A 14,483-nucleotide genomic window follows, 5' to 3' on the forward strand; every position below is an offset into this window, starting at 1 on the left:
GGCAAAATGAGACCTGGAGAGAACTGTCATACCCTTCCAGGCCCATTTCAGGCAATCGTTGCTTTGTATCCAAGGAGGCACTGAGCGCTCTGCCTGCTCAGGAGTGAGCAGTCTGTGGTTACGTCTCTATTCGTGCTAGCTGCTTCGCACGACCTCAGTGGAAAAATTCACACTTGCAATGAAGCCGGCAGCCTGGAGAATTCCAGCGAAATATTTGCTGCATGTTGACTTGTAAACCTTTAATTAATTGTCACTCATCAGAATAAGTAAAAAGAACAAATGATTTATACGCAATCATAACATGACAACACGATGACCTTTATTATAGACAAGCAATAAATCCGTATTTTCATTTCACCGACTTCAGCAAAAGGTCCTATGAAACCACTGATCAGAATAAATATGGACACTGTAAAATATCTGTTCAGCTAAACATTCACCCTCTCTTTAATATGCAATAGAGAAACTAATTCTAATTGTAACCACTGAGTTTGAAATGCTAAGTGTGACTCACAGCTATTTCTCAGCACTGGGAGCGGGACTATTACTGCACACAAGCTCAGAGAAAACCAGGGGGAGACTTTCTCCAAAGTTGAAAGGGAAATATAAGAGGAAAGGGGAAACTGCTCTTGTGCAGCCTCCCGCTGAGATCGCAGTCATGCAGCGCAAAGAGCTTCGGCAGAAGCCTTCATACAGCCTTGGGCTCGACTGCTGGTTTCAATGAGTGCAGCAGACACCCATCGCTGCCACCCACCCACACGCCCTCCCCATGGCCCGACTACCCCTGCCCACTCCAGGAGGGCTCTGCAGGAGGCCCAGCAACGCGGAGAACACGCTCAACCCACCACCATCGCCAGGCTCCACAGAAGCACCAGCGCAGGAAAGTCTTTTTATGGCCCCGTACCTCCAAGTATAGTCATGGTACTGAGTCCCAACCACCTCTTTTTCAAGTTTAAAAAAACGAATTTCCATTTGTATGCATCTATCCCACAGAATGTACAGAATACAGGGATTTTTATTTACTCATTTACTACCGCTGGCACAGCGTCGGTCTCCCTTTATCAGCTCCCCTCAATAGCACGATTTCAAAACGTGCCCGATGGCTGACAAGCGTAGTCCCCACATTTGCTATACAGACAAGCAGTTCCTTCTGGAGGCTGCAGCTCACCCTGACCAGCACAACGTTCCTTCAGCTCCTGAGGCCAGCATCGACTGGACAACAGGTTCTCAACTTTTGCAGTAGTCGGAGCGCACGTGACACCAATGGATACGGCCTTCCCCAGATATGGGCTTCCACAGCCGCTCCCAAAATTAGCATTACACATTTAGAAAGCCTGACTGCTGCTTCACAAGAGAGAGCAATGCGTTTACGCACAGCGTAGCGTTGCCCGTATCGTAACAACGCTGCTTATTTGCCTGAGTCCCCCGATATTAAACCCTTAAACGTTTGCCCGCCGCCTTCGGGAACTGCATGATAGCGCATCCTTGCTCGCGGTGCGGCGCTGGCAGCATGTGTCATCACTCACAGGCAGCGCCGCTGCACATACCACAGAGCACATCGCCAAGCGCTGGGGGTGACCAAAACACCACGCAATCGCACACGTCTTCCGAGAGGTCAGCTAAAACCAATCCGTTAAACAAACGCACGTTACTAACTTTTGACAGACGACATCAGGCAACCGAAACGCGCAAAGAGCCGGACCTACCATATGCAGCCCATTGCTGTGGATGACGCCGTCTTGCTCCACCAGATTTCGGGAGATCGTAATAGAGGGGAGGTCCAAGCTCTGTGGAGGAAACTGCGGGGCGAACTCGTTTCCCTGCGCAGACAGCTGGTCTCCCAGGCTGGGAAAGGGCAGGAGGATGTCGGCCATGCCCAGGGTGGGGTCCGCCTCGGGGGGGGGCGTAATCGGCGGGATTTCGAACTCCTCGTCTCCCAGGCTCGGCGTGTGGAAGGTCTGCTAAGGGAAGCACAGCGCGGGGCGAGCCGCGTGAGGGCCCGCTGCCCGCCCTCGCCGCCCGCCGCCCAAACCCGCCTTCCCTCCTGAACGATTTACAACTTCCACATACCAAAGGGGTGCGCGGATCATTCTGATTAAAGATTTAAGTCTCATTATCATATGGCTTTAATGGAGTATCAGTATTAACAGTTTTTTAATGCGTACTTAATTAGCAACATCTGTCTTTGTTGTTAGCCAGCATATCAGCTACGCTGGATTTGGCTGTATAACAAATTGCCACTTTATTGATATGTTAGCGACCTAGCGCAAGCAGCTTACATTACTCTCATGCTTCATAAAATACTGGCAATTTTGCAGCACATGCACAGCGTTAATTCAGCGCTGACCACTCCACCTCTTCTGCTTCCTTTTTAACCACCAACAGACACGAAACATGACCGTGCTGGTTTGTTCCTCTCCCTGAACTCCCTCCCCGAAGCGGTAACGCACCCCTTTACGTGAGGGCGGTAATTCGGCGGACAGAAACGCGTGAACCGGGGAGGGCGACCAGGGCAGCGCCAGCGGTTTCTGACGCGCGCGCCGGCTTTGCTGGAACGGTAGGTTTGCTACGGACTAAGCACCCGTTAAGGTGCCTCGAGCACAACGTTGAGCGCCAGTCGTCTCTGGGGCTTGAGCGCGCTCGCGCGCCTGGCGAAGGCAACCTTCTCTCAAGCAGGGTCTGTATCGGGCTTCAAGACCGCTGACTTCGACTTGGAAAACAAACGAGCTGCCCTCGTTCAAGTTTCTTGCGCGCTAAATGAACTTCCACATGTTATTTCAGCTCCGCTGCTGCTTAATAATAGAAATGCAGCGTTTGAAATTAGGCCATTTTATACGTACCCAAACCAGGACTGTCTTGATCAAGCTGGGCAGTTGGCACTCCTAAAGCAGGCGCTCTGTCTTGTTTTGGACGTGCTACACTGCTCTGGGATTTGTTTGTTTGCACTAGTTCAAAAATCCTAGCTGGGGCGCGGGGCAGCGGGACGATTGCTTTACGTATTATTTACGTTGTTTGAAAGAGTGACTTAATGCCAGTTAATTTAAAAATGATACGTTCAGTGAAAGATCTCATTAACTGCTGTAAATTGTCACCCTTCAAACTGTTAATGATGATATAAATTAATAGCCGCTCGAGAGAAGATGGAAACTGAAGCACAAGGAAAACCTTTGCTTGCACATCGAACCTGTCAGCTGTCATTTCTGGGCTCACACCAGAAGTGATGAGGTCCCAGGCTGCGGTACGGGAAGGGTCTGCGGAGAGCCCCCAGATCTCCCTCCCTCCACGGGGAGTCCCGCAGCTTAATTCCAGGTGGGAAACCTGGGCCGCGACTGGCGGGACGTTGGCCTGCCACCGCTCCGTGACAAAAGGGGCAAATTTATCTCACTGCGGTGCCCTCCGTTCGCAAACACAAAGGACGGATTGGCCATGAGAAGTGGTTGGCTAATGAACACAACCCTATGGCTGCATTTGCAGTTATTTTGGCACTAATGCGGTCTAGTAACAGATGCAACTGTAATTTGTGACTCATTTGCTACCCCATTACTGCTTAATGAAATCTAACATATCACATTAACAATACGGATAAACACTCATTCTTGATATGTGGCATTTGGCTGTTTTCATTACCACTGTAATTAACACTTGAAATATTATTTCAATAAATATTTGAGGTGCTTTAAAATGGGTCATGGTAATCATGACACAGAGACAGAAAACAAAGCAAATGTGTGGCTTCTTAGCCTGAATATGCTCTAGGATTACACTGTTAAGGCATTATTTACAGGAATAAAATGGGCTTCTAGCTCAGCCATGCCCATGCCCAAAAGCATAGTGACAAAGCTACATTCATGTTAATGCAAAAACACTATAATTAAATACATTGTAATGCAGTAATTGCAAAGTTAGGTTCATGCTTTAATGCAAGCCCCAGCACTTAACCATATTTCTATTCCTTGCTCAAGCAAAGGTGTTCAGTGAAATCAGTATTATTATAGTATGTCGGAACCTCTCTTTACATGTCATATTTATGAGATAGTGGTAATTATAAGAACTGGATCTGCTTTCCCCATCTAACAATAAATCGGGGACAGCTGTATAAATATGCAACACAGATATACAATAACGCAGTATTTTACTTAGAAGCAGCATTAATCTTAATAGTTACAGCTTACTAGAAAAGGGAGAGTAAATTGATGACTACCTTAACATTTTTAAAATGTGAATTTAATTCTCACAATATAACTTGTCCAAGTATGTATACATCTTTTTTAAAAACATATAAACGACCTAAGAATGAAGATGAAATAGAGGTAATCTAAGGAGAAAAAAAGCCCCTTAGTGAAGTAGTCTTAAATTCAAATCAGTGGGCTATTCAGACTGTAAAGAGGGTGTGAATACTATGCAATTTGGGACTGCAGAGAGGTGCTGTTATGACCAAGATGGTATAACATTTGTGGGATTTATCTTACCAATCGCATTTTTTAAAGTTATTAACTTTTCAAATATTTATATCTTACATGTTTAAAAAAAACTGTGTGCATGGTTAAATGCCATCTGTACTGAAATGTTCAAAACATTTGTTCCTTTTGATAAAAATGCAAATCTGGAGAACTGTTGTATCAACATATAACAGCCAATGTCTGACACGGTGAATTATCACAGCTGGAATTAAATTGTCTCTGAACAGCTGCTGGCAGCAGAGCTTTCATCAATGTTTGATTCAAATGTAGGAAAGAAATTCAACAGAAAGAAACATCATGTTGTCATTACAGATGGGGTTTGTGTTCATTATCACAAACAACACTGGAGCCAGTGCCAAACAATATTCCCTTATCTAAGCAGTCTTGCTGGGTAAAAAGAGATGGTGACCATTGTATAAATGATTCATAAAATACTACTCTTAATTCTAACCTTCACATTTATTGTTATACCCTTCTGCTTCTTTTCTCCCAGATCACTCTTTAAAATTGCATAAAAACACTTAGGACTGAATTGGCACTTCCACCATGTAAAGGTAAGGCTGCCCAGTTTTCTAACTTTTCCTTATGTTTGGAAGATCATTTGTAGCATATACCCCATGTACGTGTTTAGCACCATTTCTCACTCTCTTTTCTCCCCGTTGCTATGCCTATTGCAGCCAGACACATCTTGCACTTCCCACCCTGCCGTGGCCCTTGGAAGGAGAGCTGCTGGCTCTTCGGGACGAGCAAAAGGGGCTTCAGCCTGGAGCTGGGGCCAACATTGGCCTGCTGAGGGTCCATCAACAGCCTGTAAGGAGGCACCACCGGAAGAGCAAACACGGGAACACTGGAGCTGATGTAGCTTTTCCTGTTTCCCTTCTCAAAGCCAGTGACCAAACGGGTCAGCTCTACCACCAGCTCCGACCCTGGGCTTTGCTCTCCATCCTCACCAGAAGTTTCGCCCTCTTTCACCCAGCACACACGTGTCAGGCAATAAAGTTGGTTGTTTTTCTAACTTAGATGAGTATTAAGAACGTAAATCAAGATGTTTGCATCTATGACAGAAATTAGCGCATTAGCTAGTAATGACTATTACTAAGCTTGCTTTCAAAATGTACACCTACTGTGCCTTTTATTTGTTTCCTTCTGTTTATATTTTTTTCATACATAAAGCAGATTTGTTTCTATTGACATGCTATGTAAGTAACAGCCTTATGGACAGCTAAATTGACTAGTAATGGAGAGCTGTCAGGTCATTTTCTTTCTCATTAAAGTCTTTATTTTGTGCTCCATAAAACACACAAATTCAGCACTTCACTCTTCATCCATTCAAAGTCTGTTAAATTATCAAAGCAAACAGCAGAATATGAACATAGATAAAAAGAAAAACATCTACCTCATTTGCAGCAAGAAATGCATTATTTGCCTCTGCCATGTTCATGTAGTTGTTATTGTTTCCAAACTGAAAAAAAAAAAAAAAAAGGATTTTAATGCATGCCACGGTAAACCTTTCTTTACCCCATCACTGGCATAGAAAAGTACCACTTCTGAAAAAACAGGTAAGATATAAATTTGCAGATGCTATTTTGAAGTCAGAACCAGATGGATTTTAACATTGTTAATATTGTACAGTCCTGGGGACGTAGATTACGGGTGGAAGAGCTCTGAGTGCAGCTCTTAACCTTCCCTGTCTGTGGAGCAAACCTGAGCATCCCTCAGACCTAGGGATGACTCTGGAAATTAAGCGTCCATTAGAGAAAGACTATTTTCCAGAAAAGGCATTTTGACTCTACTGCATCTTTCCGAGCACACATTATTGTATTTCTGCAGATGATCCTGATCCTGAGCACGGCTGGAGCTAGAAACACCTATTGTATTATTATTCTGCGTAGAGCTGGTTTAAAAGAGATGAAGGTCAAGAAGGGGAAGAAGGAGAGTCTACAACATTTCATTTAAATCCCATTCTTCCCACAAAATTAAAGAGTTAAACAACTCCCCTTTGTCTATCCTTCCTTCCAGCTGAGCTCCCGCATCTCCGGTGAACATTAAGGCCGGAAGACTTTGCTGAGAGCTTTACAAATCCAGAAAACCATGTCACACTGAGACCTTGAGAGCTACCCAGGGTGGAGCAGGCTGAGTGACCGCTTGCTCCACTGAGATGCGACTCTGCTCACACATGGATGGTCAGAACGGATCCTCAAGGAGGCCATCAATTCATCTCCTCCAAACTTGCCATTGTGAACATCGGTTGATGAAGATAAATGCTTTTTCTTTTAGGGACTGAACACAGAAAGGAAGAGATGATCAGCATTTGGTTAACTGGCACTTAGTTTGCCTCATTCCCTTAAATAGCACTTGCAAAAAAAGCAAGGAGTCAGGTAGCTATTTCTTCTCATTTTCCCAGAGGACGCAGGCACTCTATATATAGCCTTTGCATCAAGAAACCGATACCATGCACATTACAAGCTGCCATGTAAACACTAAATCACAAACTTAGGCATTTCCACATTTCTAATATATGAGCAGGCACAGCAGACCTTGCAAAACAAAGAGTAACAAATGAGAGAAAAGTCCCTGTGCTGTCTTTACAACGCCCCGTCACTTTACTATTGCTTACTCTAAGTCCCTGTTTTTGAATTCTGCAACTCACAATTTTTGAGGAAGGTTCTTTATATTTCTCAAAATCAGATAAAAGCCAAATGGAGGAAAAGAGGAAGAAAAGGGAACTAGAATGACAAACGATGAAAAAAAGATAGACAGATGCAAACAACAGGCACGTTGTGCACATGGTGAGCGAACTGGCTGTGAGTCCAGGCTGGCCAAACAGCGGAGGTCAGCAAAAACCAAAGACAAGCATGGGGAGCAAGGAGAGACAGACTGGACAGCCACCGTTTGTAGCATTCAAACTTTGATTCCTCAGGTGTAAAACTCGATTTGCCTACTCAGGCTTTCAAGCTATAACACGCGTTAAGCAATAGGGACCTTAACAGACTATGCAGGCTGCCTCGTAGCCATTTAAATTCTGTTATCCTCAGTTAAATAGATACTCGAGTACTGTCACCCATTCTTTTAAATTAAAAAAATTAAACAGAAATGCACAATCAAGTTACTTTTCTGACAAACAAGGATTTGTGTGCGTGTGTGTGCACGCGTGCGTGTGTGTGTGTACTTTTGGCAAAAGGACTTAAGCTTAACAGTGAGATCAACAGTATAGACTTTCTTGTACTTCAGTTAGTGAGGAACTAAGAAGTATTTACATGAAAAACTCAAATGGCTGCAAAGAAGCTTTTCTTTCCTAGAGTAACTTTTTAACAGAGTAACTTTTTCCTAGAGTCAGTGTTTCAAATTATACCTAAATGCCAGTAGGTACAACAGGCAAGAACGGCTCTAACATTGGGTAAATATGTGGGAACAAATCCTTTGCTTAATGAGCTTAACTTCCCGGGAGCTATAGCATCCCCAAAGGGGAATGTAGCGGGGGTTTTTTGTTTTTTATTTTTTATTCTTAAATGGTAAAATTCTATATTGTTTGGATCTACATGTTTTGTTCCTATCACAGGTACTGCTAATCCGAATGCTAAGTGTTCTTCTTCCTTTGTGTTTTATTAAAAGTAAAACAATGGAGAGAGTGACAATATAATTTTCCACTTAATATTAAGAGTGTGGAATCAAAATGAAGAAAGTCAAAGCAAAAAGTTACAACTATTTGCCCTTATATTCATTTTGTTATTGGGCTTCAATATTTAAGATTCTGTTGCATGTGATCCAGGCACTGATGTCAGAACTTGGCATATTCAAGCTTTTGTTAGCGTGGATCATAACTAAAATTATTTATTTTTTGTCTCTGAATTAGAAATCCATTTAAGGCACACAGCAATTATCAGTGAGCATTTTTAAGATTAAACTTCCTTATTATCTAATGGTACCCATAACAACAAAAGAAAATAAAATGGTTATTATCTTAAGGACCTAAACAATTCAGAAAACAAATTAAGCTTAGAGTGAAATAAGAACTGGGTTAGAAATCCTCTTCTGAACAGTTAGTCTGCGAATGTAATTACTGAAGAAACTACAGCTAATCAGCTGTGAATTGTATCCATTAATTAGTATTTGCCCTGGAGAAATGAGAAAAATCAGTAACAATGTTAACACTGCAATGCACCGATGAGTACTGAAACACAGGGCCCTCAGCGTTTAGTCAAGCAGGTGGCTCCAATGGTCCAAGTAATTTAAAAAGCTCTCACCTGAAGTGCAGAGCTGGAATTACAAAGCACTTCTTGCATATCTTTCTATCTATATAAGGCTATAATTAATGGCTTTTAATTTAGAAACATTTTGTGATCAGCTGGGAACAGTTATAAATCACTCTAAATAGAACAAGGGGTTCTTGTCTATTTTAGTAAAATAATTTGGGAAAGATGGGTTTTTTGTGAAATGACTCTTGTTGCAGTCAACACTTTTCTCTGTTCATTTTCTGGAGGATCACCTGCCCGGACCCTCGGAAACGGCAGAAACAGTGCAGAGCAATTCCTGCCCCTGACGGCAGGCCTCCAAACGAAAGGCTGGATGCAGCACCGGGGCCTGCCGAGGTGTGCTCCTGGGTGTCCCTCCTGTTGTATTTCAGCGGGAGGAAAACAGATTAAGATGCAACATCTAGTCCAGCTATCTTCTTGTCTCATCACACTTTGCAAACTACTTAGCCACAGCAATTAGCAGCGCTTTGCACAAACCTTTGCATCCGACGGTCTCCGAGCAGCCTAACTCTAGCGCTACAGAGAATACAATCCGTGCAGCGTCCTTTGGCAACAAACACTGTCAGCCCATTTTCACCAGAATTCTAAGTTTTGCTTCTTTGAGCAACTTCTGCAGTGTCATCCAAGTGAGGGGCACAGTAGTTTTACAACCTACTATTTGCTTCCTTTGATTTTAGAAATTTAGAGCACTACACTAAGTTTTGATAAATGTATCAAGCATGAGTATTGTAACTTACTGCCACAGGAAACCAAAAGAAATGACACAAACTGTCACAGGACAGTTTGTCACATGACAAGAAATGACACAATGCTGTTCGCATTAAATGGACGGCAGGCAAATGAAATCTCTGAACTTCTTGTGAATCACAGCTTTCATTCTTCATGTACATCATTGCATTAAAACTATGAAAGTTTTTTCCTCTGCTCTTTAGGGTACAAGGGTGCTTGGATTGAACCTTGGCCCTACTGAAATCCGTAAGAATTGACCTGAAGGCTGCTAGGAGAGAGACTGAATGTTTGCTTACTAATACCTAGTATAAAGAGTGTCAAGAAAACTGATTATTTCTAAAATAGCTTGCTGAAGCTCTTCTCTTAGCCTCAACGACCAAAACCAAAGGCCAACATCTAGCCTCATTAATCTTTTAGCAGAAGGTTGTATATTTGTAATGCTAAGAGAAAATTCATGCCCTCTCTTCTTTCCCCAGCACATGCCCTACTAACAAAGGGCAAATGAACTCCTTGAGCACGCCCAGGCTTTAAATTGTATACAAGGGCCCCACTTCTACTAACCACGTGCTTCCAAAAAACAAGTATCATAGGCCAAACCTTAAGACATCTGTTTACAAGTCAAGGGATTTGCTGCTTTGAATCATCGCAGCATCATGCTATCTGAGCTTTCAAGCTATCTTCTGCATTTACCTGAGCTTATTTTTTTGGTTTTGAAAGCCCTAAGGCTAATGAATTCACATGAATCAAGGAACTGGTGTTTTAAGATAGAAGTCCTATATGGTGAGCTTCATAAAAAAAGCCTTGAGAGCTGGGAATACAGATCAGTGTTTAAACATTTGCAGAGTTTGAATTCCTACCAAAAAAATCTTCCGAAATTTCAGAAGGTTAAATACGGGCTATCGTCTGGGTTCTTCTTTTGCAACTGAGATGAGCCAAAAGCCACTATAAGAAATAAAACAGAAGCTCACACTCTAAAAACATAATGGTATCTGCAAATCTGAGTCATCACAGCCCACGTCTAAAGTATGAAAAGTAAAGCTAATGATTAACTTTGAAGGTGTTATGGATACACAAACTAACATTCTGGGCTTAAAAACGTTAATGGAAATTTTGCTATTGACTTTCATGGAGAACTTACTTGACTCAACAATGTTTAGTCATTAGAATTTATTACAGCTTTTGTACATTTCTATCTTTAAATCAATCAAATTGAGGTGAAATTCTAACTTGAAAAACATTAGAACTCACACCTACTATTCGTTACCCAAAAAGGGCAAACACAGTGATACATAAGTAACTTAAAATTAGACTTACAAGACCCCATAGACTTTTATTTATCTCAATGGAACAAAAATGTATTTTTATAATTCCATTACTTTTATGCTCAACAGTAAAATTAGATTAATCAGGCAAATCCATTAGATTTTCTAAATAATTCTTCCACCTAGTTAATTTAAAAATGCAACCGCAAGCAGAAAAAGACCATGGAAAGAGTTATTGTTGCTGCAGAGAATAGAAACACAGCCCTGGAATGCGAATAAGGGTTACGAAAAGAAAATTTCAAAGAAAATATCTCCAGGATGGGACTGAAACTTATTTTATCATCTCAGAACATACCAGGAGGCAGGTAAGATACTTGGCTTAAAAGGAAAGATAGTAATTCTGTACTAAAGGATTACATTTCATGAATGGGAAAATAAATAAAAGATATATTAGAAAAGATTATAGATTTTTTTTGAAAAGCTATATTCCAAGCCTTACTGCAAAGCAGAGTTCAAATATAACTATCATGATACCGACAGTCCTTTAATAATTATTTGTTAATGGCTAGTCAAAATGCACATTTCAGAGTTTCTCAGGATAATATCTTTAGACTTAATTCTCACTGGCTTCATGCAGAACTATCGCCTGCAGAACTAGTACTAAAAGTACTATACAAATATCCTCTTGTATCTCTATTTTAGATAGTTATACACCCAAATTTATCATTTGTAATGTCGATTTATTGCTTATGGAAAATGGCAGCCTCAAAAGAGTAAAATTCCAGTATTTCTGCAGTAAAATTACAAGCCATATTTTTTTAAATATGTCCATTAATAAAATCTTTCTTTCATGGTGTGAATGTGTTCATATTTTTATACAGAATAATATCTACTTGCGCAAATATATATTATGGCAAGGATCTCAGTTCTATCTTCATATTTGGCAAATTAATTCCTCAGAGGTTTCACTATCCTTATGAGTAAAAAGAAAGATAACGATCCCAAAAGATGTAATTACAGACCAAAACTAAATTACTTTGCAGGTCTAAGTACTGTATCTTAATAATTTCACCGGAGAACATCTTCACTGCATTTGGGCAGATTTGATTTTGCTGCCTGACCAATAATTACAGCTCTGGCAAATACAATGTCTGATAAGGACATCAATTAAGAATAAGCATTGTGTTATTCAAAAAAAAAAAAAATTCATCATGTTCACAGCCTGTCTGATTGAATGAAATGCCAAATTAAATTAATGGAGATTGCTAAGTCTAGCTGGCTGGTGGGGAACCATGCAGAAAGTGGGACAGCATAGACAATAAACTGTCTGTAATTAAAAGATGAGAAGCTGGACTAATGCTACTTCAGCCTGATTACTCCAAACAAAACAATATACACTAAAATTATTCTGGCAACCAAAGAAGAGGGAGTGAGAGGAGGGGTGTTTTTTTCCCTTTTTTAATCTCAACTAGCATCATCTATGAATACCAGTGTCCTCATCAGAGGAATTAAACACTACAGAAAATAACAACTAAGTATTACTTGTTCTCATCATGAAACACAATTTATTTGCCTAATAAATGTAAAGTAACAGACCGGCATTCTCCAATCACTTCTATATCTATGCATCCAGCTAATCTCTGTCGAGGCTTTACTTTTAAGAATGATGTGTTCATAGCAGGAGCAGAGTGCTCTTTTCGGGAAAGGCAAGTCCTTCCTGACAGTTGCAGTACTTCTGAAGCAGTAGGTAGTATCCATATCTTATAAAATACAAGTATTATATTTTATTTTTGCTACTAGAAACGATGAGGCAAATCTTAGTAGCTGGTTCACTGATGTAATATCACTAAAGTTGTTAGGGATTTATACTCTTACAAATGAGTGAAACATCTTTTTAAACCTGAATTTCAAAACCTTGTAAATAAATAAAAAAGTAATTTTATCTCAGATAAAATTAGTATCCCCGATTTTTACGCTACTTAGCTACCCCTAGAAACTCTGGTGCTTTTCTGGCAGGACGCTAACATTTTTGAAGAGACAGCACTCATTGCCAACTGCAAAAAGTATTATTTACTGTAGGCAACATGCAGATATTGGAGCCGAGGATGTACGATTCACTGAGTTTTAGAGGAGATGGAGAGTTTGACCACACGTAGCCAGAGGGCTGTCCATTTGGGTCAGCTTTTGACCAGATGTCAGTAAGCAGATAATGCATCCCATGTGCATTAAAGACCAAAGCACTGAGTGTATATCCCTATTGTATCTATACAGGCACACACAGAAAATATTTCTGTTATCAAAAGATACAATTTTGTAGAAGTCTGTGAAGTACCAGACCACTAGTTAACACGTATTACATATGCCAAGTTCGCACCTAAGCCTTTCAATTCATATTCCTACAGCAAATTTACGATAAGTGGTTATTATAGCATAGTACAATAGCAATCAGCTTTCTGAGATCAATTACAGTTGCTCTTATTTTCAGAGGATGATATCTCCTGGAAGTAGGCTCCTTTCCTACTAGCTTCTGCCTACAAATTTCCATGGGGAGATCTTAACGTATGTGTGGGAAAACAACCTGGGCAGCGTTAGGCTTACCATCCTTGGCTAGCAGAACTTAATGTGCAACAGTTAATTCTATGAGCTTCTTCCACATACATTTCTCTAAAATACTCTATCAGTTGCCGGACTTTGGCTCAGCAGTGCAATCACGCAGGAAAGCAAAAGCCGTTTCTACAGTAGGCTGCACACCAGAAAGCTTAATTTGCTTAGGAACACATCCGTGATGAGCAACGAGCCAGCAACCTACAGGAACGCGGCGTATTACAATAAACGCATCTCAGGCCTCACTTCCGGAGTCGCATCCCTGATGCTGAATTTTAGGCAAATGAATAATCTCATTACTGGTTCATTAATTATTAAATCCGTACATAAGTGTCTGCCCAATCATACATTTGACAGTCTTTTGATATTTAAAATCTGAAAAGCCTTTACTTCAGTGGGACCATTCAGATTCCTGTTTTTGAGTCTTAAATGTCTGCAGCACTAAATTGCTTTTGGATTTTTATGCATTCTCTATGCTTACAGCCAAAAAAGAAATCTCGGTGGGATAAAATACTTGAGCAAGGTCCTAAAGAAAACAGACATCTTTATATTTTATTCATATATCCTCAAATCTCTGTCAGACACACAGTTTGCAAACACTATAGATTAAAAAGTTTTAGGAAAGCAATTAGAATGAAAATATTTGAAATTACTTTAAAAGCTTTCAGCCAGCAAGTAATAACTTTGACAATAATAATAAAAAACACTGACTTAATCTCTCTAATTCCAGCCAAACTCTTTAATATGAGCTCCTTCAGTGAATTCCATGGCCAAAAGCAGTAACTGAATGATATTTTGCCAAGTGTAATACTGTGCTAGTTTTAGGAACAGTAATGAAAGGAATATTTAATGGTCTCATGTTAGACATTTTCAGATCTCTTAAGAAGGATACAGTCTATAAATTTTTTTATATGCAAGAAGTAACTTTCTATGAATATACACAGTATTATTATTTTGTTGACTGACAGTCAAGGCAATTCAACGTGAGCTAGATTTTCAGTGCTACATATTCCACATTTTGATGCATACATATTAAAAGGCGGTCCAAAGTACACTCTCAATCCTAATATTCACACAAAGTTAAGGTGTTATAAAATTAGTTTACATCTTGAAAGTTCTCTCCAAGACAAACATAGCAAACGTTTTGCTGACACATGTTCAAAGAGCTTCAATTT

At 40.5% G+C, this 14,483-nt stretch overlaps 1 protein-coding gene across 6 annotated transcripts in view; it reads right to left on the reverse strand.

Annotated features, from left to right (window-relative positions):
* TOX3 (TOX high mobility group box family member 3) overlaps nt 1-14,483 on the reverse strand; it is a 155,360-nt gene that overhangs the window by 19,628 nt on the left and 121,249 nt on the right. For 4 of the 6 annotated variants that reach the window (XM_068956094.1, XM_068956098.1, XM_068956099.1 and 1 more), the window contains 2 exons: nt 5,857-5,922; nt 1,707-1,961 (listed from right to left, as the gene is read on the reverse strand). In XM_068956094.1, the coding sequence (XP_068812195.1) occupies nt 1,707-1,961; nt 5,857-5,922 (321 nt within the window). The remainder of the gene's footprint in view (nt 1-1,706; nt 1,962-5,856; nt 5,923-14,483) is intronic. The other 2 variants (XM_068956095.1, XM_068956097.1) reach the window with 1 other exon arrangement.

Source organism: Struthio camelus, chromosome 10 (genome assembly GCF_040807025.1).
Source record: "Struthio camelus isolate bStrCam1 chromosome 10, bStrCam1.hap1, whole genome shotgun sequence".
NCBI classification, from domain to species: domain Eukaryota; kingdom Metazoa; phylum Chordata; class Aves; order Struthioniformes; family Struthionidae; genus Struthio; species Struthio camelus.